At 37.6% G+C, this 26,730-nt stretch overlaps 1 protein-coding gene across 8 annotated transcripts in view; it reads right to left on the bottom strand.

The window, feature by feature from the left end:
- NALCN (sodium leak channel, non-selective) overlaps positions 1-26,730 on the bottom strand; it is a 222,774-nt gene that overhangs the window by 91,059 nt on the left and 104,985 nt on the right. For all 8 annotated transcript variants that reach the window (XM_039337741.1, XM_039337739.1, XM_039337745.1 and 5 more), the window contains 3 exons: positions 13,172-13,314; positions 7,647-7,751; positions 3,983-4,069 (listed from right to left, as the gene is read on the bottom strand). In XM_039337741.1, coding sequence (XP_039193675.1) covers positions 3,983-4,069; positions 7,647-7,751; positions 13,172-13,314 — 335 coding nt within the window. The remainder of the gene's footprint in view (positions 1-3,982; positions 4,070-7,646; positions 7,752-13,171; positions 13,315-26,730) is intronic.

The raw sequence follows: 26,730 nt of genomic DNA, 5'->3' as shown, positions 1-26,730 counted from the left end.
AGGCAGTGTGGCAGTGGTCACAAAAACATGAAGCAAGTTTCAATGAGGTCAAGGCCTTACTCACTTCTAACAGTGTACTTGCACATTTCAATGAATCCCTTCCTGTGTGCATTGCTTGTGATGCTTCTCCTTATGGGGTAGGAGCTGTACTAAGCCACCTCAGGTCAGATGGAACTCAGGTTCCTGTTGCATATTACTCCAGAACCTTGTCTTCTGCCGAGCGTAATTATGCTCAAATAGACAGGGAGGCTTTAGCTGTTGTTGCTGGAATTAAAAAATTCCATGATTTTTTATATGGCAGGCATTTTACAGTCTTCACTGACCATAAGCCTTTATTGGGACTGTTTACCACACGTAAGCAAACTCCCCAAATCATCTCCCCCAGAATGCTAAGATGGTCTATCTTTCTTTCTGCCTATGATTTCTCCCTAATTCACAAACCAGGGAAGGAAATGGGCCATGCTGATGGCCTCAGTAGGTTACCCCTGCCGGTAATAGAAGCTGACCCTGAACCAGCTATCAATCTCCTCTCCATTCAGGCCTTGCCCGAGTCTCCTTTAAATGCCAGGGATGTAGCCGCTGAATCAGGCACAGACCACACACTTTCACGTGTCCTTTCTTGGGTTTTATCTGGATGGCCAGAGAGCTGTCCTGGCACTGAGTTTCAGAGTTTCTGGTCTAAAAGAAATGAGTTGTCCACCTTCCAGGGTTGTCTGCTTTGGGGAAGCAGAGTTGTCATCCCTACCTCAATGAGGACTAGGGTCTTAGGTTCCCTCCACGAGGGTCATCCTGGCATTGTACGCATGAAGGCGCTTGCGCGCAGCCATTTTTGGTGGCCTGGGTTAGATAGAGACATTGAAGCTAAGGTGCACGCATGCCACCTTTGCCAACGCTCGCGCCCCGAAATGCCCCAAGCTCCTGTACATAGATGGGAGGAGATACAGTCTCCATGGTCTAGGGTGCACATTGACTACGCTGGGCCCTTTCAGGGTCAATTCTTCTTGGTCCTAGTTGACAGCCATTCAAAATGGCTTGAGGTTGTACTTGTCTCTTCCACCACCGCTGCAAAGACTATTCAAGTACTGAGGGGGATTTTTGCTGCACATGGGTTTCCAGACGTCCTCATGTCTGACAACGGCCTTCAATTCACTTCTTCCGAATTCCAAGCTTTCTTACAGGCTAACATGATTCGTCATGCCACCTCTGCACCTTTCCACCCATCCACCAACGGTATGGTCGAACGCATGGTTTGCATCACCAAGGACGCCTTGAAGAAAATTACCTACGGAGACTGGCATCACAGGTTGGCTGACTTCCTCCTTTCTTATCGCACCACACCATCTACTTCTACGGGGAGGAGCCCAGCTGAACTTCGTTGGGGGCGCAAACTGACTACCAAGCTTGACTGGTTGCATCCGGACAAGACTGCCTTCTTCTTTCACACACCCCAGGACACCTAGACAACTACTTGTGGGTGCCCCGGTTTGGACTCGTAATTACGGGCCTGGTCATTTATGGGTCTCCGCTGCTATATCCAGGGTCACAGGTCCTCTGTCTTACGAGGTGTCCCTGGACAATGGTCGTGTCCTGCGTCGACACATCGACCAGCTTCGCCCTAGACGGGACCTTCCCGCTGAGACTCCTGGGTCTTCTCCAGGGGGGGAGGGGGACCCCTTTGGGCAAAGGGAAGGGTATGGGCTGCTGCCCATCATTAATGAGGAAGCTACAGACAGCTTATCCCAAGATTCCGTGAGTGCTCCAAACAGGAATTCAAGGAGCTCAACTAGATATCAGGGATCAATGCCTACTCCAGCCAGGGAGTCACCCTGGGGGCATAATCACTTATCACCCGCATCACTCAGTACTCCAGTCAGGGAGGATACCCGGGAGCATCCCAATAAACCATTCCCCGCAAGAGAGCTGGCACACACTCCTTCTAGTTGGCCTGACACTACCCCTGTTCCTAGAAGGGGGCAAACATACAGGGAGGTGGTCGAGGAACCAAATCCCGACTACAACACCTCTGACTTCACTCAGGGGACAACTGAGTTTTGGGACAGCACTGGAAACCCCACAAGCCCGGGGACAGAATGGGAACCAGGGGACAGACAATCTCCTAACGGGTCTTGGACAGACCTTGGAGGTTCTACAGAATCGCCCAACAGTGACAGTCACTTAAAGGGGCCAGAGAGCCTGCAGTTAGGCAGGACAACCAGGTCAAACAAGGAAAGAAGCCCTGGCCTGACGAGCCCGGTGGGCAAGCAAGCAGGCCAGGCATTGGAGCACAGTCCTGGGGAACCACCAGGGTGTAATAAGGGGGACAGATACGCATCAGCCCTCAGTCAAGGGGTACTTGGCAGGTACCCAGAGGTTAGGAGGTCACAGAGAGCCAGAAGATCTCCTAAGTATTTAGAGGATTTTGTAACTCTATTGGCAAAACAGAGTTAACAGAGAACATTCCTGTATACAGAGGAAATAGAACACTGAGACTGATGGAAGCAAAAGAAATGTATGGTTTAAGGTAGTATGGCACTACACTCGCAATGGGTTCTGTGTTAGTATGACATGATCAATAGTCTTAACCCGGGGGGAAGGGGTGTTATGTCCTGAGCCTGTGCAAGCAGGCTCGGGGCATTGCAAGCGGTCCCGGGCAGGTGCAAGCTGCCCGGGACCAGACAGGTTGTCGCCAGTACTTGTGCGCATGCGCAAGTGCTGGCGCGCCAAAAATTGCAGATTGACCCGGGAATGGCCTATAAAAGAGGCCGGGAGTTCTGGGCGTTGTCGGCGTCTTGTACTTAGTATGCTGAACTGAAATAAAGAAGTTTCCTGAGAACTACAACTGCTTCTTGTGTCTTGCCATTTCGCGAAGGACGCAACAGAAAGAATATATGAAGGGAGGTAGTTTAATTTTTAGCGTTTAACAGAGTATGGGCTAGATATATAAATTGTGAAGAAAACCAAATGTTTTTTTAAAAGCTAGATATAAAAAAAGGAGAAGGAACAGTTTAAAAATAATAAATACATATTGCACTTTCATGAAGCTGACAGATATCTCTGTCCAAAGATTATTACTGCATCCAGCAGCAGCTTCATCTATGTTACTAAATGAAAACAAAATATTTTATTACTATCATAAATCAATCTATGATCCCAAAGGTCCACCGAGATAAGGAATTACAAGAAGGCACTCAATTTGAGACCAGCTCTAGCACATGCTAATCCATGAATTTGACATTCTTGTAGTTGAATTTATGTTGAACTTTTGGGTGTTACTCTTCTCATTGTTCATTTAGATCAGTATACTCATGTTTACCTTAGCTTTTAGCTAGACCTAAGTCTCCACAATTAACATATTGTAAGAAGTACATCAGAGCTGAGGCAATGTGAGAGAATTGCACATGACATCTTCCAGATGAAGACAAAAACTCACAATGCATTCCCAAGAATCGAGATGATTATACATACCTCGAGTTCTAGTCTCCATACTTAGATGATTTATAATTTTTTCTATTTTCTTCTTTCTATTTTTTATTTCATATATTCCACAATGGCAAGATGGGCATCTTCTGTTCATATGTTGTATAATAGCAGTACAAACTTTGTTATCCTTTATATTGTTTTCAGAACAGGAGAAGGCATACACCCTAAATCAATTATATTTTAAGAAACTGATTTTCCTCTAACATACCAATCGTAATTATATCTATATAGCTAATGTAGCAAAAATTGGACAGAGATCTCTATGGAAACTTGGAGACAGATTCAGAGAAAGGAAAATAATTTGTTTATAGTATGCAAAAAAAACAAAAACAAAACATAAACAAACCCCAAGCGCAAAAATCCAGATGAATATACATTAAACTTAGACCAATTTCTAAATTTAAACCGTGGCTATGGGGAATTTTAATTTACTGTCAATTTCCAACAGCAAGATTCCCACTTGGTTTGCTACTTTGATAGCTTTATTTAAAAAGCAATGTACCTGCAGACATGCTGGTGCTCTGCCTTGAGGCTTATTCACATCAACATCCACCAGCTGCCATCCTCCTGTAGCATCTTCATGAAACATCTGGAGGGGGAAAACACTTGTCAGAATCTATTTATATGCTCAGATCTACAAACAAAACTGATGATGTTTATTTTGTGACCATCTTTTTCTCTACATTGCATTCTTTTCTTCTAAGAAATCTCTTGTTATTACAGAGAATGCAGGGCAAACTGCATTGATTTCATACTATATTATTCCACTGCCTTTGTCCTTGAATGGTCACTTATTTTGAATTACAGATTTTATAGCTGATGCTGAACATAGGATCTGCAAACAGGAACCAGTTCAATTTTCTGCATGAGAAATTCTTCTATGCAGAAAACTGTATACAATATACATAAAATTGTCATGTTTGGCAACAGAACATAGATATTACAGAATACCAAAAATGCATTTTTTGCAGTAATGTACTGCAATGAAACATAGAGTGACTAAGAAATAATGTAATGGCTTTAGATAAGCCATGTTTCCTTGCTTATTCTCCTCTCTGGGGACAGAACTGTGCTAAACTTGCTAAAAAAAATCTCTCCTTCCTTCTCTAATTTGCTTCCCCTCATAGACCTTAAAACCAACTATTCTGTTGGAAAAGTGCCAGAATGAGGAGGCAGGTTGGCTCGGGCCTTTTTCATAACTATTCTTTCTACTCCATGGGAAGGATCCTAGAAGTTCATTGCTTTTGAAATAATTTAGGTTTTTTTTACTTATAAATCCTTATTTATTTAATTTAAAAGATTTGTATGGCTGCCCATCTAAAAACACAACTCTGGGTGACTCAAATGTTGATATTGCTTGTAAGGCTTGTTAGCCTGAGAGAGGAATAGAAATAACTCAAATAAATAAATAAATAAATAAATCTATATAAATGTTAAGGGTTATCCACTGAATTATGAATATTAGCTATTGTATGATTACTACCCATGACAAGATAAATTATACACTGCAACTTAATTAAAAGAATTTGTAGAATAATAATAATAATAATAATAATGATGATGATGATGATGATGATGATGATGATGAAGAAGAAGAAGAAGAAATCAAGATGCCCCACGAAAATAACATTAAGAGTCTGGATGAGGAAGATTACTACAAATACTTGGGTATCCTTCAAGCTGACAACATCAAGCACACTGAAGTCAAGAAAAAGATTAGAGGTGAATACATCAAGAGAGTGAAGAAGATCTTAAAATCCAAACTCAATGGAGGAAATACCATAAAGGCAATCAACACCTGGGCAATCCCAGTCATTAGGTACACAGCTGGAATAGTGGACTGGACTCAAGCATAACTAAAAGCAATGGATAGGAAGACCAGAAAAATAATGACAATGAATCACGCCCTTCATCCATGCAGTGACATTGACAGACTTTATCTACCAAGGCAAATAGGTGGGCGTGGAATGCTACAAGTACATCAGATGGTTGAAGAAGAAAAATGGCTTTGGAAGAATATCTGAAGAACAATGATGAAGATGCACTGAAATTAGTATATCAGGAAGGCTTACTGACTACTTGAGAGACCAAACCGGCCTACAAGAAAGACCAAATGAAGAACAGAATAGAGGCATGGGAAGACAAAGCACTACATGGCCAATACATTAAAAAATAGCTAGGAAAGCAGATAATAACAAGACCTGGCAATGGCTAAGAGCAGGGAAATTGAAGAAAGAGACCGAAGGACTAATTCTGGCTGCACAAGGCCAAGCCTTAAGGACAAATGCATATAAAGTCAAAATTGAGAAGACAGCAACAGACAGTAAATGCCGCCTATGCAAAGAAGCTGAAGAAACAGTGGACCACCTGGTAAGCTGTTGCAAGAAGACTGACTACAAGCAGCAGCATGACAAAGTAGCAACAATGGTGCATTGGAAGATCTGCAAAAAATATCATTTGCCTGTAGGCAAAAACTGGTGGGATCATAAAATAGAGAAAGTCATAGAAAATGATAAAATTAAACTGCTCTGGGACTTCAGAATTCAAACAGACAAGCACTTGCAACATAACACCCAAGACTTAACAATTGTCGATAAGAAAGACAAAAAAGTCTGGATAGTGGACGTGGCAGTGCCTGGAGACAGCAGAATAGACGAGAAAGACCTGGAGAAGATAACAAAATACAAAGACCTACAAATAGAAATAGAAAGACTGTGGCAAAAGCAAGCAAGGGTAGTACCAATAGTAATAGGCTCTTTGGGTGCAATCCCAAAACAACTGGAGCACCACTTGAATACCATTGGCATTGACAAATTTGCTATTAGTCAGTTGCAAAAGGCAGCCTTACTAGGAACTGCTTCCATCCTGCGACGATACCTGTAATACCATCAAATATCCACATCTGCCTATCCCAGGTCCTGGGTAAGGACTCGATAGGTAGACAAAATGCCAAATCCAGTCTGAACATCTGGCTGACTGTGCGACGATCCATAATAATAAAAATAGAGTTGGGAGGGACCTTGGAGGTCTTCTAGTCCAACCCCCTGCTCAGGCAGGAAATTCTATACTAAGGGTCTTCAATACCATTTCAGACAAATGGTTGTCCAGTACATAATGTTTGAAATAAAGTCTACATGATAAAATATAGGCTATACAATATGTGAAAGTCAATTAGAAGGGAAGATATGATATGAAAATGACTATAAACTACCCATAAACCCACAAAAACACCACCAAAAAAGCAAAACAAAACAACCCTTCCCCCCAAATCCTGTGAAAACCAAAAGATTATATACCTCACTAAGAAAGAAAGAATATGATATACCGAGTCAACTGCAAGATTGCAGCCAACACGATACTGGACAAACAGGACATCAATTACAGCAAAGATGAAGGTACACAGAACTGCAACAAACAATAAACACCAGAAATACCCTTTAGCTATTTACCCTCTGAAAATGAACCACATATTTGAGTGGGAAAATAGAAAAAAAATTGCCCAAATAAATTGCAGACAAGCCCGAGATTTTGGATTGAATGAGATTTCAAAGCCCATTCCTTACTAATACTGATGATGTTACCTAGTTTGGTAATGAAATGTCTGCAAGAAAACAACCAAGCTCAGAGAACACCAAGGACCCCTCATTTCAACCCTGAGCTACAAATATTCTCCTTTATTGGAGCCAGATAATTCCTGAAAGTGCCAATATGAGAACAAGACATGATTTATTACCAAGATATACGATCCAAACCAGTGGTGGGATTCAAATATGTGAACAACAGGTTCTCTGTGTGGATGCCGCTTCCAGAAGTCCATTCTGGGCTTGGGCAACAAAAAATTAGCTACCAGTTCTGCCGAACTGGTGCAAACTGGCTGAATCCCACCACTGATCCAAACCATTCACTACACACAGATAATCAGGACAGAATTAACATTAGGTCAGACCACTGATCAAAAGACACTTCCCAAGAACCATCCAATCATCAACCAAACCCACAGAAATTAAACCCCATATTATTATAAATAAGAAAGGCAAGCCATTTCTGGACTGTGAAACAATTACAACTGACAAATTACATATGTATTATTAGTAGCTTTAGACAAATAAAAGCTAATGTTTAGCACATGGATCTATTTATGCATTTAAACATTTAGCCATGTTTACCTGAGTAGTTGCTGTTGAAGTTGTACTGCTTCTGGAACCCCACATCTGTTGAAACTGCACACGGATTTCAGCAAATGTTTCAATGATGACAGCAATAAATACATTCTATAAAAGAAAGTACATATATGTAAGGAGGCAGACAAAGACTATTTTCAAAGCCTGCTTAATTGGATTCAGCCCATAACAGCACTCAACAAGCTCATTACTCTAGGTGCCTAGGAGAATCTCGTTTGTTTTTAAATTATAAATAATATTTATTATGCTACTTGCTATTCTGCTTTCTCTGTTGCCCCCTTCCTTTTTGGTAGTAAGACAGCATATTTCATTTAGAGTCGTGATGGTGCAGTGGTTAGAATGCAGTATTGCAGGCTACGTCTGCTGATTGCTGACTGCCAGCAGTTCAGCAGTTCGAGTCTCACTGGCTCAAGGTTGACTCAGCCTTCCATCCTACCGAGGTCAGTAAAATGAGGATCCAGATTGGTGGGGGCAATATGTTGACTCTGTAAAAACTGCTTACAGAGGGCTGTAAAGCAGGGGTCTCCAACCTTTTTGTTTTGGTGGCCTGGTGGAAGAGAGAGGGGCAGGTGCCTTACGTGCACATGTCAAACGTGAAGGTGGCCACACGTGCACATGCATGTACAAACAGTCTGCAAGCATGTGCACCACACAAATGGGGCTGCGAGCATGCGTGGGAGGCTCTCAGTGATGGTGGTGCCTCTGAGAGGCTTGTGGAGCCACCGCCTCCAGGCTTGTGGTGATGCTACCAACAGTGCGAGGCTCACGCAGCAGCCTGCAGCGATACCGCCCTGGTGTGAGACTCGTGCCGCAGTCTGCAGTGATGCTGCCCCGGGCACGAGGCTTGCACCGCTGCCCCTGCACGAGGCTCACACTGCATCCTGCAGCGATGCTGCCCCCGATGCAAGTATTGCGCCACTGCCCTGTGCGAGGATCATGCCACAGCCCACCTGCCGCTTGCGGTGCTGCCACCATCCACGCAATACTAGCGGCACTGCTGCTGCCAGCACACTTACGGCAACAGTGGCACAAGGGGGGGGGCTGAGCACATACACATACATGTGCACTGCCCAGCGGCCAAGAGGCCAAACCCAATGGTGGGCTGCGGTCCATAGGTTGGGGACCATTGCTGTAAACCATTGTGAAGCGGTATATAAGTCAAAGTGCTATTGCTAATTGCTACTGCTATTTATTTTCACTACAACAATACACTGTTTTCCACTGGAATGAAGATGAAGAATATGAATAGCATCAACACAAGAAAAGAAAATAATATTAAGCAAAATCAAACCCTAGAGGCACTGAAATAGGTCAGAATGGTAGAATAATAATAGAAGTTCTAGAAAAACTAAAAGTAAGGCAGGGAGGGAGGGAGGGAGGGAGGGAGGAAGGAAGGAAGGAAGGAAGGAAGGAAGGAAGGAAGGAAAGAAGGAAGGAAGGAAAGGGTGCTGGATGAGGTACAAATAAGTGAAGTGCAGACTTTCTTATGTTCTAATGAATATGTTGGCCTCAATTGGGAAAGTGAAGAGCTTTCTTGCTTGGAAATTGGAGAACAACTGGAAGCCAGATGAGTGCTGATAAATAATAGCCCTTTTCTAGCTTTTAATATCTGTGGCTTGACTTGGTTAAAACTTTTGTTGACTGAAATTTCTGACCAATTAATTACTGCTAAGAGCGTTATTTGATTTATTTTGATTTGTTTTATTGGAGTGCTGTACACCACCCGGAGTCACTTTCCATCAAATGGGTGACTAAATAAACAAACAAATTATAGTAACATGGATGAATTAATATTCTCCCTTCAAAAATAGTTGATATGCTCTCAGGAATTCATTTTTGTAGAGTAGCTAAAGGCTGGGAAGCTTAAAAAGAGAAGTCAAATGAAAAGAACTAAAAACTTTATTGTTATAATAATAAATTGGGCTGAGGAAATGTAATTGTTAAGAAGAATGAAAAGGCAGAGCAGCCTATAATAAAAAATGGAGAAAAATCTGCCCCTAAGTGATTTGCTGCTTCAGAGCAGGCATTTCATTTTCTCAGATGGGTTTACAATTACCTGGATATAGTGCACACTACAACCTAGTTGATAGTTGAAAATGACATGCATAGGTAAGGTGGTACAAAGGATGAGTAATAATGTGGCCTCTTATCCAACTTACACTGCCAGTTTTCCGATAGCGGCTTGAAAGTTATCTCCTGGCTTTACAGCTACCGTGAATATAAAAGAGTTGTACCGGATTTTAAACGTTCCATTTTGCTATTGATGATTATCAGAATAAAAGAATTTTTTAGGAGATTTCAAATGGTCTCTCTCTGGGTTTTTGATGAAGAATCTATTAAAGCTTGGGAAGAAAATTATGGTTTATGTGAGAGAATATGCTAGTCTGAGATAAAATGCTGCCTATATCATTCACAAGGTCAAATCCTAATACAGTAAACCTCCCAAGGATGATTGGGAAGAGAGGAGAGGGAAGAGCTGAAGGAAATAGAAGCAGAAAATGTCACAGAAGAAGTAGATGGTGTAAAAACACCCCCTAACTCCATTGTTTTAAATTCTTTCCCAAGTTGAAAAAGATTCTCCAAAGACTTAAAAGAAATGTTAATCGCAAGTACAACAGTATCAATTAAAAAGTTCATACTAGCAAAGAAGGAAAATAAATAATGAAGATATTTTGATATGTAAGAATACAGAGCCTGGGTAGGGTTGGTTCGAGAACTGAATAGTTCAATGGCAGTTCAAGTCTAAGAATAGAAAAAAATGGATTAATTTGATTTTTAAGCATCATCAACTGACACTTCAAACAGTCCACCTTGACTGAGAGCAGTGCATCAATGATAGCAGCATCTTCAATGATAATTAAGAGCTGGGAACATATAAAAAATGGTGCTCTCTGAGCTTGGTTTTTTTCTTCAGACCTTTCATTAGCGAAACTAGGTAATATCATCAGGGCTAGTAAGGGTTTGTTCTCAATTTATATTCTAGTGGCTTGCTCTATCAGTGTTGGTGGGAGTAATCTTGAAAGCTCTTTGGTTGGGCTCTTTATTGTTACCGGTAGCTTGTTTGGCAGTTCCTTGATTGGGTTAACTTATTTAGCTGTGGTGCTGGAGGCAGCTTCTGTGTATTCCTTGGACAGCAAAGGTTAGTAACAAGAAAGTACTGGAGCGCATAACACCAGGCACATGAAATTGTGTCTCATTTACTTTGGCCATGTCATGCAGGGAATTCACTGAAGAAAGCAATTATGTTTGGAAGAATTAGCAGTAAAAGGAAACCAGGAACGTGGTGGCTGGACACCATCACAGCTGACACCAGTCTGAGCATAGAAAAACTCAAAGAAATAGTGCAAGATCGGAAGATGTGGAGAGGCCTGGCCCATAGAATTGCCAAGGATTATTACTTTGGTAGTGAAACACTTCTTGATGTGGTTGATTTTTTGGGTACACTTGCTTTTCCAGTTTGCCACATAATGATTTCTGCTGATCAGGACGTCCAGGAAGGGTAGTTAGTTGTTTTTTTTCTCTCTCTCTAGTAAATTGGATTCCTTTGAAAATGTTGCTGATGGTTTTGTGGGTGTTCTCTAATTAGTCCTTTTTTATTATGATGTTATCTACATATCTGATCTATATTTTGGGTTATTATTTGTGGAAGTGCTATGGCTTCCAGATCTTGCATAATGACCTGAAAGGTCCTATAAGTCCTGAAAGTGGTGATCTCATAGGTGTACCTTTAGTTTGTTGGTAAGTTTGTCCACCAAATTGGAAGTATGTGGTTAGGCATAGGTTTATGAGATCCATAATCCTGGATGTTCCAAGCTTCGTGTATTTGGTTAAATCAGATGTGCTGTGGAGCAATGTGGTCATACATTCTTTGGCTAATTCCAGATCTACTGTATGAAAGTGAAAAGAGCTGTGACATCAAATGAGACTATGATTTCATCCTCATCTATGGTCATGTCTCTGAATGTTTGAAGGCACTGTAGTGGGGTGTTGATGGAGTGTTTGCTTCCACTTGTGAGGTGCCCAAGCTTTTTTGTTAATTCTTTTGCAATGTTGTAGGCAGGGGTCCCTGGTAATGATACAATTGGACAGAGAGCTTTGTCAAGCGTGTGTATTTTGGGGCATCCATACACATGCAATCAGTGTTGTGTGCCTAATTATGAAGCAGATGTATTTCTCTTCACATGATTTTTGGATGTTGAGAATTATATAGTGTTTTTGATTAGCTTTTATGGTTAATAGGTATATGGACAGATATCATGTAATGATTACTTTGCAGAATTGACCTATTGGTTAGTGGCCAAAATAAGTGTAATAGCTCATATAATTGTCTCTATAAAATTCTCCATTAAATAAAGATTATTTCTTAGTCTTTGTATATTTAAAATCATTTGATTATCACCTTCATATTAAAGTCTCCTATCAATTCTAAACTGTCCTTATGAAAAGACATTACAGCTTAGATAAAATAACAATATCTTGTCACAGAATATTCTAGCGTTATCATTTTCCTGGTCTCTTTGAAGAGCCCTCTCCCTCTTTCATAGAGAATTATAATAAGATAATTCAGGAATTAAAGCAGTATTTAACTTATGCAAACACCGGCAACCCACATTTACAATGGCATCATTCCAAATGGTAGTTTGAATGTGCCAAAATGGGTAAAGATGACAGTTACAAAGCTTAGAAAGTGAATGCAAGAAAAATGACTGCATGGAACATTCTCAGATTAAAAAGGCAGTTTGAACAACTACTTCAATGCAGGAGAAAAGATGCTATAGCATGTGTTGCCCAGGTAGCCAGGATAAAGAACTCAATTGCAGTCCTTCTACAATATGGCCATATGCCAAATACATATCTGTATTCCACCAGATCAGTGAAATACTGTATATTCTACTGACATTCTGGAGATTGTAGAAATTCTAAAAGCCTTGAGCTGGATACAGAAAGTTTGCCAAAGAGTATTCTAGCATTGATGGCAACTGAAGTAAACAATTTGATTTCCCACTTAAAACCTGGGAAAGCTCCCGGAAAACATTTAAACACATTATTCTTCTGGACCATTTACATTCTTCCTGTGATGGCCTAGTACAGGCATGTTAAACTCGCGACGTCACGTGATGTTGCACAACGTATCTCAACTTTTTCCCCATTGCTGGCAATGGGATGAGTGCGGTTTTGGCGTGACGCATCCGGCCCGCAGGCCGGCAGTTTGACATGCCTGGCCTAGTATAATGAGTACAATTGCTAATATAACCAATATACTTTTGAGAGTGTCTATCTTATAAGCAAGATATTATCCTAGCTTTCAGGATAATAACTGTCTCAAAATAATGTATATAATCAATGCCCTCTCTCCATTAACTTTCAGGATAGTAGTTCGGCCAATACACACACACACACCTGTATTCATGCCAGAGCATCCTTTATGTCACTATTCAGCTTGATTTCTAATATGAATCTCTCTTCTGTTTCCCCTTGTTACCATTTTTATAAGGTTCTTATTTATGTACCTTAACAAGCCAGGCAAGGAAGAAAATTAAGGTGATGAAATAGAAATAAGAGCGCCATCGGGGAAAACTGTCAATTGCTCGATACATCAGAAAGACCCAACCTTCCTGAGATGCAGCTTCATAAACAGTAAATATGCTTGTTCCTGTAAATAATAAAAGAAAAAAAAATGTTCTGTACAAATTAAATGAATCATTTAAAAAAAATAAGCATCGTCTTCCCTTAACATCATTTGCTTATCTATGAAACACATTTCTGTGCCCCAGAAAAGCTAATGCGTTTTCCTTCTACAATTCTTTTGATAAGCTTTCATCTGGCATGCAAGAACAATTGTCACTATGTGATTCTATGGATATATTAAAGCAGTGGTTCTCAACCTTTTTAATGCCGCGACCCCCAACCGGTCGTAAGTTGAGGACTACTCAACCGGTCATAAGTCGAGGACTACTCAACTGGTGCAGCACTGTTTGCAGAATGGGACTTTTGGCGGGCTCAGCAGGGCAGAGACAGCCTGGACAATTCCTATTGGCTTTTGAAAGCCAATAGAATTAGACTCTATTCAAGAGAGTCTATTCTATTGGCTTTCAAAAGCCAATAGAATAAAAGGGAGTAGCACAGCTAAGGAAAAGGGGGAAAAAATGATGGACTGCGTTGTTTGGCGACCCCCATGAAATGGTCGTTTGACCCCAAATGGGGTCCTGACCCACAGGTTGAGAACCGCTGTATTAAAGTATCTGTGGGTGCGCTGAATTAAAAATGCTTAAGTTATTTATACTCTTTGTCTTTTTCTACAATTCGGACATTTAAGCATGACTCATAGTAAATAATAATAATATTAATGATGATATTATTATTATTAGAAACAGATAATATAATAATAAATAAAATATAGATAAAATAAATAAATAATATTTTTTTCTAGAAACAGCTGGAAAAAATAAGAATATTGTGATTTGCAAACTGAAGTTGAGTGACTATGGAGGAAAAAATCAATGGTTGTACCAATAGTAATAGGAGCGCTTGGAGCAATACCCAAAGGGCTGTCCAGATACATGGGAATTTTGAACTTATTAGACCTGAATATCCTGACGTTGCAAAAAACCACCCTACTCGGAACTGGCTATATACTCAGATGCTACCTTAATAGCTCTTAGGTCTTTGGTTAGGACTTAAAATGGTAAGTTTTTACCAGTCCCAGACCGTGAATCAAATTGAAGATTAAATCATCATCAACAATAACAACAATAATAATTACAACAATAATAATTAAAAAAATAAAATAAAAAATAATCATTGTTCTTTGTATCCCAGATGCCTTCCTGCTTGCTTGCATTCCCAAAGAAAACACCAGTTCTGATATACTAACATTAAGGCAGTTATTTTTTATTAAAGTGTTGTTGTTGTTGTTGTTGTTGTTGTTATTATTATTATTATTAACAGAGTTCAATAATAATTATTCAACAAAAACGTGTTTTCTAGGTATCTTATTCACTAATACAAATTAAATTCCTAATCCCTAAATCTTTTCTCTAACCATTGATAAAATAGGTCCCAAGTTTGAAAATATTCTGTTTCTTCTTTTTCTTTCAACCTTAAAGTAAGTCTGTCCATTTCCGCAGAGTCTAATTTTTTTTGATTATTTCTTCTTCTGGTGGTATTTCTTCCTTCTTCCAATATTGTGCAAATATAATTCTTGCTGCTGTTATCACATGTAGAATCAAATATGTACTTTGCTTATCAAGTTTTTCTGGCATTATACCTAGTAAAAAAAAATCAGGTTTATAGTCTATGTGTTTCTCTAACATTTTTTCTAACCAAGTGTGGATTATTGTCCAATATCTCCTTCCTTTAACACATGTCTACCACATATGATAATAAGTACCTGGTTTGTGTTTACATTTCCAACATTTCTCTGACATCTTTTAAAAACATTTTTGCTAATCTTGTTGGTGGCAAATGCCATCTATAAAATATTTTATATAAGTTTTCTTTGTATGAAGCTGACATTGTCACTTTATAGTTTCTTTCCCACAAACTTTGCCACTTTTCTAAGTCTATATTATATCCAAAATTCTTTGCCCATATTATCACTGTCTCTTTTATTTGTTCATCTTCTATTTTGAAATTTAATAAGAAATTGTACATTTTTTAATTAACTTTTCATCAGAAATTAATAATGTCTGATCAAATATAGTCTGTTTTTTGTAAAATCCATTCTGTTTAATATCTTTATCATATCTGACTTGCATTTGTAAATGTAACCACCATGTTAAATCAATGCCCTGATTTTCCATCTCTTGCCTGGATTTTAAGTTCCCTTCCGAATTTAGAATATCTTTGCATGTCCATATTTTATCGAGACTGACTAGATTTGGATGTACGAATGCTTCCACTGTTGAAAACCATCCTGGAATTTTCAAATACATTTTACATTTTATTTTTTCCCAAGTTAATAATAATGCATTTCTAATGTAGTGGTTTTGAAAGTATTTATGTATTTTATTTTTCCGTACCATAGAAAAGCATGCCAACCAAGTTGCAGGTCATGTCCCTCCAGATACAGCAATCTTTTATTTTTAAGGGTTATCCATTCTTTTATCCATGTTAACTCTGATACTTGATAATATAAAACCCAATCTGGCAAGCTATAGCTTCCATTTCCCTTGGCTTCTTGTAACATTTTCAATTTAATTCTAGCTTTCTTTCCTTGCCAGATAAATTTTTGAATTAGAGAGTTTAAATCTTCAAAGAATTTTTTTCTCCAGTTTTATAAGTATCGTTTGAAATAAAAATAATATTTTTGGTAATATATTCATTTTCATCATAGCAATTCTTCCTATTGTCGACAGTTGAAGATTCTTCCATTTTTCCAAATCAAGCTTTATTTGGTTTAACAATTTAATGTAATTATCTTCTTTTATTGTTGAACATCTTGCTGACAAATATATTCCCAAATATTTGACCTTTTTGACTATTTGCAATTCTATTTTTTTTGATAATTGCTTTTTTTGTTTATCTGTAAAAATTCTAACTATCACTTTAGTTTTTTCTCTATTTATCTTTAATCCTGCTCTCTCTCCAAATTGTTCTATCTTTTCCAACAGTTTAGGAATCATCTCTAAAGGCTCCTCTAGAATGAATACCAAATCATCTGCAAATGCTTGCAGTTTGTAGGTTTCACCTACAAATGATCCTTAAAAATGAACAAAGAATTCAAAAGATGGAAAATCAATCAGAAGATACTGGAGAAAAAATTGAAGCATTAATGACAGAGAATGAAAGATTAGAATAAGCAAATCAAAACTTAGAAGGAGCGGTCACTGTTTTAGAAATGGAGAAGGCGGTACACTATTTGAGATGCCAGAACATACCCGAAGATAAAGAGGAAAATATAGCAGAAGTGATTATTAATCTATTAGCAGAGGACCTAGGAAAAAAAATTAAGGCAGTTATTAAGTTTTACACAATGTATGAAAAGCAAAGGAAAGGAGAAATAATTTTAAGAGGAAAAAATAATGTAAAGTGTAAAGCAGATGAAGCTGTATGTTCATGAAGTTGGTTTATCTGCAAGTATATATAAATGCATTTCATTTTCTCTGGATTTTTTAAAAAATATCCAGTCCAATTTAGATAACTAATATTGTCTGGTGATTTTTCACCCCAAGTATTAAACATACCTGATTCTTCTGAGTGTTTCGAAATTAGTCAAATATGGCTAAGTGTAGCTGTCTAGCTGGGCACAATTAACTTGATGCGTTTTCTTTTGCTACTGCAAAAGAAGTATTTTTTCTTTTTTGTAAAAAATGAATTACTTTAATTCATTAATATCATAACTGTATTATGCATTAATCCAGAATATTTCACCGAACAATGCGGATTTCTTCAATATTCTATACATAAAGCCAAGGAGATACCATAATTCAAAGTGGATAGGAAGCAATGGAAAAACACAAATCGAATGTTATCTTGCCTTCTCTGAAACATTAAACCAATGCCTCTTTGATTTTATCATACAGTTAAGTTATATCTTATTCTTCCAGTAACAAATTCAATTGTTGTATACAATGCACTCATTTTATTCTCCCAGTTTTTCTATAATATAAATAAACAGCATGATACAGCCTTAGCTGTAGAGTTTTCTTTCATTTCTTTATTTATCACATTTCTACACTACCTATCGCAACTAAGAGACTCTGTGCGGGTTACAATAAAAAGTTAAAGAGTGGTACAAAAGCTTAAATACAAGAAAGTTAAAACTAAGTTAAAATTAAATACAAGTTTTAAAAAGTGTAAAGCACACACCCTCATGTCACCAGCCATCCCCCCAGGTTCCATAACACTTTTCATCTCTTCATTTGGTTGTAGGCAAGGGACATTCACCTAAGGCATGCATGTATTAGTTATTTGCATTCTCTTTTAGTTTGGGGAAAATTTGTATAGGGAAAACAAGCTATTTCTTGTTTAAAAAGTGGCAAATCATATATGCTTTTCCAAAAGTATTAATCTTTCCTAGATGATTGATAAACTGGCTGCCAACTCTTTGAACTGAAGACAGAAATGGCTTAAAATATCTTCAAAAGATTTTAAAGACAACCCACATAATATTCCACATTTATTACACTGTAATTACTATATTAATGTATGTTTTTTTATATTGCATCTGGATGCTCTGTTCTAAAATGCATTTTTTCATCTTTTCCAGTATTTCTTTTCAATTATATTGCACTATGTAACTTTTTGCCTACAAATTAATACATTTTTTTCCTGTGATACCAGCCTCTTTAAAATTCTGCTAAAAGCTATAAATGTTGTTAGACTGACATTTGAAACATGAATGAATACTTCAGAATGAGATATATATGATCTGAGTTGGGATATTTAAAAAACAATTTGCTTGAGGGGCTGAACAGCTATATATCAGAATGTCAAATCAAAAGCATCTAAAACAGACTATTCTGACATTCTGGCAAATATTTTTTTAATGTTGACATTTGCAAAACAGCATCCGCTGTTTTGAAGCAGATTTTTTATAAACTAAGGCTTTCTGCTTTCTATTTTTTATTTTCATTGTGCCCCTGTATCTTCTTAAGGAAACTGATTAATGCTAAAAAAGAAGCAAACATCTGAGAAATACCTACTGTGAAGGTGAGATATATATTGCAATCTGTCCATCAGTTTTTTCCTTGAAATCCTGAAGATGGGATGTACGTCCCTCAACTATTCCACAAGACTATCATATTATATAAGCATAATTAATTATGGGAAGTTTTATTTCTGGATATGTAGGCAGACTTGAAGTGTCAAGGTTTTAATTATGATGCCAGAGAAATCAGGAGGGACTTTACTGAGCCCTGCAATCCTCCTCTGAGATGAAATTCAACAGCTGTTACCACAGAAAAAAGCAAAAATGTGGTGATTGTTATATATATATATAAACATACACCTATCCATGCAATATACAGATAGATAGATAGATAGATAGATAGATAGATAGACAGACAGACAGACAGACAGACAGTTGTAGATATACATATAGATATATAGTGTATGTATGTGAGGGAGGGAGGGAGGGAGGGAGGGAGGGAGTTGGTTTTTTTCTGCATTCATATTAAAACATGAATAGAAGACAATCTCTCCTGTACTGATAAGAAAGTCATTTTCAGATACAATGGTCACTGCTACTTCTATTTAGGATTCTTTAGCTATCAGAGGCTAGAGAGAAAACACAGACAAGCTTAGCTAAATTTTAACTCCATCTTCCTGAAATCAACCACAAACAATATTCAAGAGCAAATCTACAACTTTTCTCAGGCTGAGGCCTTTGAATGGCATATTTTTGCAACAGGCAGACGAAGCCAAGAACAAAGGAACAGGCCCATAGTCCATCCGTAAAAGTTTGAGAGATTTAATAAATATCTCAAGCATTCTGCTCTTTGTTTTCCCAAAATTTGAAAATGTTTTTCCAGAAGGACCCATTAAGGATGAGTTACAAGCAGGGATGGGCTTATACATACTAGGCCTTTTACTCAAATACAATTCTGAACAAGAACAAACTCAGAACTGGAGAAGGGGAATAAACTAGAAATAATAAAAAAAAATAGTGTGATGTCTACCTCATGAAAAATAATGAAAGATGCAAATGGCAATTCACTTCACTAGGACTACAGAAATAGATATGTATGTTAGAAATACAAATAAATAACAGAAGAACAGTTTCAGTCTCCAGCAGAAGGAAAGAGGTGTCCATCTTAGTCAGAACCATCCTCTTTTGTTTGATGGCTGTTGCAGAGAGCAGGAAACTCAGGCGCTCCCTGTTCTCCCAAAAGAGAGAAGAGGATATATCACACAGGCAGACCTCATTAAGCACATAATTAGGACACAAGGGCAAACTCTAACTCCCACCTATGTGGTACAACAATTGCCTGAGAACAGGATGGAATGAAATGCTACCTGCAGGGCTGATGGAGTGTGGGAATGACCTTGGAATAAGAACCCCAGCAGAGTAATGGCCTGATAAGAGACTGGCTTAGCCTGCAGCAGGAATGTGGGCATGGCAAACACCTCAGAAGGGATTCTCCCCAGTTTCTTGGATTGTAAAGGCAACGGGGGAGAAATGTACTTTCAGATTTGCTAGATTCTGTTACATTAATGTAGAATCCAACTGGCTGGCTTTTTGGATTCCTCGCAAGGTTGATAGCTGCAAGAGTTTCAATGGGCAAGTTAAAATGAGACAATTAGAAGTTTGGGAGGAGGCTAAAAGAAATGGTGGTAGTCACAAATCTTCTTTAAATCACGGAATCCTTCTGAACTAAAGGAAAACGACACATTTACATTGAATTAAATAACAATATACTGCCCACTGAAATCCTTCCTAACATTTAAGCATGCTTGGTACATTTCTAGAGAGGATGGGGATAACCAATAGCATCTTCTCTGTCCACCATCCCCTTGTCTTGTACTCCACCAGTCCTACTAAGCATCAACTCCAGTGACTTCATCCGCTTTCTTTGAAAGGAACAGGATTAGAACTTTTTATGCTGCTATTGTACATGCATAAATGCTCCAGTATATGTATGGGAAATCCTGATAAGACTGAAGGTCCTAAGCATATGTAAATGTTTAAGTTGCATGCCTGCCATTTCCATTTTACATAAGTGGCAATTTCATGGCTCTTTACATATCCACATCTTTGTACCCAAGAACTTTCTCAACTTCTATCCTCAACAACTCTTCTTCAGTTGAGTTACAACTTGTATGTATTTATGGACTACTAGGCCATAATTAGTCAAATTCCATCAGGCACTGAATCATTTTCTGTCAATTATCAATTTGGCTATTAAAGTAAGCCAGTATTTCTCAAGCTTGTTGACTTTAAGCTGCGTGCGGAATTTGGGGACAAAGTTCACCCAGCTTAAAGTTACTAAAGGATGAGATACATTGGAGTCACCATTGTACAATTATAAAATGATTGTAGGTACTATCTTATATCAGAAACAAAGTAATTGATATGCAAGCTTACTCACGTACCTCCAACTCTCAGCAGAATAAAAAGCCAAACCCTTTTATACAACCATATCTGCTCAAGTTCATTGGTAATACGGTGAACAGATCCAGCGTATTTAGAGACAAGAGTATGTGCAATGTTTTAGACTTCAAAATAGCCATTTTGAAGGTTCTATGACTGAAACAAAAGATGTGTGCTTTCAAATAAAACTAATCAATTTTATGGCTGAAATGTATTGTTGGTCCCAACTGATGCAAGTTCTGCAGCTAGACTTTTGAGTTGAGCTTTCCTTTTGGATTGTTCTTAGAAAAAAAAAAAAGAAAAAGAAACCTGTAATAAAGCAGTTGTATGAACAATATGAAGTGGTAATGCACAAAAAAATGATAGTACTTCTCCAAATTTGCTCCTTGAAAAACAAAGGCACTAGGTCCTCTCTCAGCTTTGACACTACCATTTATTGTGTCTTCCTATTCTCAACTGAGACTGCACAGAAGACACTTTGCTGACATGGCTTCCAAGCACCCTTTCAATATTCACAATCAATTAATCAATTGATTACATTCTTGTTACACAAATGGGCAAAGTCCTTGGGTCAGGAAAGATTCAATGATCCAGGATGAACAGTATAGCAGAGTTCACCCCACCTAAACAAAATAAGAGGACTGATTCATTTGCTGTTACAATTTTTTAAGTTTGTAAGCTATGGGGAAATTAAAGCTTATGTAGATGAATTAATCTGAAAAAAAAAGTACAAATGTGATGTGCGGCCATTATTGTATTTTCTATACTGGCCTTTCTCAACCTTTTTTACCCTAGAAATAATAAAATGATTTTCAGCTCTTAGAGATTCCTTGCATAAAAACTGCAAAAATACAAATAATTAACTTCAAATTTGTTTGAAGTTAATGTTATATAACATTTACAACAATAGCAAAGTTGCAGGCTGGCAGCTGAGTTGTAGCATGTTAAAATTCCCACTATTGCAAGCACTGCATTGCTTGGCACACTGTTTTTTTTTAAAGAAAGTTAAAAAAAAAACACAATTACTCACAGAACCCATAAACTGACCTCTTATGAAGCCCCAGGGTTCTAAGAATCTCAGTTAAGTCTGTTGTATACTAATTTTGTTGAGTGTGTTGAGATTGCAAATGCAAAAATGATGAAACCAACAGCATAAATAAATTCACTTAGGTATTTATTCAACGGTCTACTATTGATAGTGACATTTAAGAATCTAACGTAGCAATATTAGTAACACATTCCTAAAGAAATGCGGCAGTGATGGTAGAAGTCAAAAGAATAGATTTAATGGATTATAGCTCTTTTCCATGAGAAAGTGAATGAATCAATAATGGTTAAGTACACCAATGAGTTTCAAGCTTCGCCAATGAGATGGAAGTGCAGAATCATGTAGCAGGGCACCAAGCCAGACTATTCAAGTAGCTCAAAATTCCCTTATCCCACACATTTAGGAAAATCCAAATGCCACATAAAATAAAATGTTGCTTATAGCAACCAAAAGAGAAAACTACAGAAGGAATCCATAATATATAAAGAGTTGAAGAATCGGGTTTATATATTTATTCTTTGCCTTAAACACCAGCACAGGCAAATTTGCCATCTGAACAAAAAAGAAATGAACAATGGCTTTATAATAGTAAAACAAACCAACAAATATATAGCAGCAAGTGTACAATTTTTCCTATTGCTGATCTGGCCTTGATTGTCTGTTCTGCTGGTAATGTAAGCTTTCATGAAAAGAACATTTATGAGAGATAGTTTTTCTTTCCTCTGTCTCTCTCAATGTGTTTTGGCTGAGTACCTTGGGAGATTCATTTAACAAACCACAACATTGTTCAACAGGAGGAGCTTAATTCTGATCAGATTCAAACACTGCTTCAATTCTGTGCTATGTAATTTTCAAAAATACTTCACCCCCTGGTCAATTTTCTTGCAAGTTGGATATCTGGTAGTAATTAGCATATATTGTCACACCATTTACAATTTGTGAATCTCTGGTGAAAAGCAAAAGAATTAGGGGCTTTCACAAAATGGCAAGAATTCTTGAAACATTCCATGCAGAGCTGTTTTGCTCTGAGCTTGAGAGAAACCATGTTTATATTTGTGTTATGTATCCTTACTTAAAGAATTAAACTAAGTTTTATTCAACTGGCTCATCAAGGTGAAAAAGAACATAAACAGGTTCAAATTAAAGAATAATCTACTGTGGGATAATATCTAGAAAGAAATACAACAAAACATTCTTTGTTGTCGTCTAATTTTATCTAGCTGAAACACTGCATTCCATCAATACAAAACAAACAGATCATTAGTAATTTAAATCTCATCCTGATCAATTCTATTCACAGGTTCTGACTGATAGATTTATATGATGAGAAACAAAGATCCTTAAATGAAATTTATTCCAAGTTTAGAGGAGAATTTCTAACAGTAGTTCACAGTTACAAGAGGCATTATTGTGATTTCCATTTCCAACCTAACACCCCTACTTACCGACAACAACAGAGCATATAACAAGGATAGACATAGAAGCTAAGTCTGTCTGCATATCTATTTGAGTAATACAATTATAGGATCTAAGAATGTTGTCACAGTTGTCTCAAGACCGTTTTAGATAAAACTAACATGTCTACCTAGAGTACATAAATGATGGACTCACAACAAGCATGACTGTCTTTGAAAACGTGGATTTGCTTTCATGGAACGAAGTTTAAACATATTTATGGAAATAAAGAGTATTTTTAGCTGGGCTTAAGAAAGAAAATATAAAATAAGCACAAAAAGACTGCTGTTACCTTAACTGAAAATTATTTTTGGCAATCATAATTGCAAATTTAGACAGGTATAAGCTAAGATAACCTTTATCATCATTTTTTTTTACTGTGGGCACAACAGCACACATCAAAAATGAAATTTATTTGCCCGCTCTCAAAGTGAAACACATACATGACACACGCCTAAACATGCTATATATAACATATGTATAGACCCACACCTCTACATATGCATAACAAATAAATATTAAACACTGTCTATTTTGAATATATAACAGAAGGAGGAAGCTTGAGAGTTCACAAGTTTAATGCCATATGGAATGAAACTATGGCTGAATCTGGATGTTCTGCTACGGATACCACAAAACCTCCTCCCAGAAGGTAACAAGGAAAACAGGTCGTGATCTGTAGTGTCCCAGATAATCTTACAGACCCTGCTCAAGCAACGCTTCTGTGGTATGTCCTGGATGGGAGGGAGGGAACTGCCAATGATCTTTTCAGCCATCCTCACCACTCTCTGCACCGCCTTCCTGTCTGAAGCAGTGATGCTTCCAAACCAGACTGTGTTGCTCTATGACAGGATACTCTTGATCATCCCCCTGTAGAAAGTGGTAAGGATTGGAGAAGGAAGATGTGCTTTTCTCATGCGACGCAGAGAATACAGGCGCTGCTGTGCCCGCTTCATCAGTGTCTCGCTGTTGAGCGACCAAGCCAACCTATACACTACACACCTGGCTTCCTGCACATCCAGGAATTTGATCCTGGTAACCATCTCCACAGGTGAATCATTAATGCACAGAGAAGTGTGGCTGTGCCTGCCTTTTCTGAAATCGACAATGATCTCTTTGGTTGTTCCGATATTTAAAACTAGGCTGTTTTCCTTACACCAGTTCTCCAACCCTTCAACCACCTTGCGGTAAGCACCCTCACTGTCATTATGAATAAGGCCCACTACTGTTGTATCATATGCAGGTATATAGGTAGTCTTTGACTTTGACAACCACAACTGAGCCCTAAACTTCTGTTAAATGATTCAGTTGTTAAGATAATTTTGCCCCATTTTACAACCTTTCTTGCCACAGTTGTTAATTGAATCACTGCAGCTGTTACATTAGTAACTTGATTGTTAGGTGAATCTGGTTTCCCCATTGACTTTACTTCTCAGAAGGTTGCAAAAAGGAATCCCATGAACCTCCGAAATACTGCAACCATCCTAAATATGAGTCAGTTGCCAAGCATTTGAATTTTGATCATGTGACCATGGAGATGCTGCAAAGGTCATAAGTGTAAAAAATGATCCTGTCACTTTTTTCAGTGTAGTTGTAACTTTGAACAGTCACTAAATGAACTGTTGTAAGTTGAAGACTACCTGTACTTACAAGTACACCCCAATTATTTCAATATTACTTATTCTCAGGTAAGTGTGTACAAAAATGCATCATATAGAGCCTCTATACCCAGTGGACCCAATTTTCTGCTGCAGAAGTTCCAGAAAAAATATACTTTTCTATGATACTTCCTCCTATGTAAATTAGCTGTAAAATAAAATGAAATGACTTCTGACAAAAAGTCATTGTTAGAAAAGAAAAGAGAAAAATTCTGGGATAGAATCTAAATAACATCAAGGGAAACAATTCTTATATGAGTGCTACTATATAGAAATTATAACAAAACAACTGCAGATATATGCGCGCCGCACACACACACTGACTTGAGATAACAATGAAAAGGACAATCAATGACAGGACAGAATAAAAAGGTGATCTGACTTTCTCATTTGCTGGAAAAATTAGCCTCAAAGCGGGAAGGATCAGAAGATTTAATATAGTTTCTTATCATAAGGAAAATGAGATAAATAAAAATTTCACCTTTTTCATTCATTTCAGGAAAGGGAGAGAGCTAGAATATTTTCTGTATGTTCTGGGACAGAGCAACACAAATAGAAAGAAGATACAGCAAAAATCAAATCACATCCAGGTGCTGTGAATGCAGACTAGATAGGTTTATACTATAATGATCCATGAACTGCTAAACTTAATCATGGAAAAAAGCAAAATAAAAAGTTAATGTTTGTAATTACATTTACGGTTTACCAGACATATGTCTCTTAGAAGAGTATAATTAATTTATTATAGGACTACCATATCTGAACTTTAAAGAAGAAACCATTCACAAGTGGTTTTACTTATTAAGTTTGTTCCTTAATTTCACTGGCAGAAACTATTCTCTCTCAGCCATAGCAAGAAAGGATCAAAGCAATGGGCATTAGTGCAGCTGAAGCAGTGTTTGATACTGTGGGAAGAGTTTTCCTTTATACCCAAGTCAAAACGTATGCCCAAATAATAAGAACTATGCACAGGACCATTTAGCTAAATTTTAAACCCATATTTATGGTGTTCATTTATGAGCAAACATTGACACCAATATCAATTGACTGTGTTCATTAGGATCAGTTTTGACTAAAATAATTTTAACATATTGCAAAAAAAACGTATTATTTCCCCAGTCATGGGTAGCTTCAACTTCTGGTAAAAACCAACTTTGTCACATTTCCCTCTTTCTCAAAATAACTTTTTTATGGAACGTTCAACCTTACTCAGTGTGTTCAACTTACTGCTTACAAAACCACTCCATGTTATTTGTATAGTAATATTTGGATATTGTGGTTATTCTTCCTTCTGATAATGCTTGAAGCTGTTCTGGGTTTTCATTTTTGGATGGAACTACAAAGGATCTTTGCTTACATCAGAGAAAATTTTCTGTTTCAACCCAATAGGATTATGGCAATATCACTTTGCTTGAGGATTCCAGTTGTTTGGATATTTAAGAATGGGCAGTCAGCCAACTCTCTGTGTATGTTTGATGCACAGGAAATCAAACAAAACCTTAGCTGGGGACTTCCTAATTTTACAATCATAAGTACTTAATAAACAATGTATTTTCTGGGTCCATTGGTAATTCGGTGGTACATATTAACTTTCTCAGTCTAGTTCCAATACTACACCATCCAGTGCTTCCTTGATCCTCTCTTCTTCCGGTGGTATGCATTTTTCCACACCGGGCAAATACAATTCTTGTTACTGTTAATACATATACAATTAAATATAGACATCTTCATCACATTTTTCTGGTATTGTACATAATATCGATAGTATCAGTTTATAATATCTTTTCCAGGCAAAACATATCTCAATTGCATTTGCACTTAAAATCCATTTGTTCAATCAATATCCTGTTTTTCCTGCTTTTTTAAAATTTTAAT

The sequence above is a fragment of the Crotalus tigris genome, unplaced genomic scaffold (genome assembly GCF_016545835.1).
Source record: "Crotalus tigris isolate CLP2741 ecotype Arizona unplaced genomic scaffold, ASM1654583v1 scf7180000017685.4511686, whole genome shotgun sequence".
Lineage (NCBI taxonomy): Eukaryota > Metazoa > Chordata > Lepidosauria > Squamata > Viperidae > Crotalus > Crotalus tigris.
The sequence above is the reverse complement of the archived record's forward strand: the minus strand, read 5'-3'. Positions and strand labels throughout refer to the sequence as shown.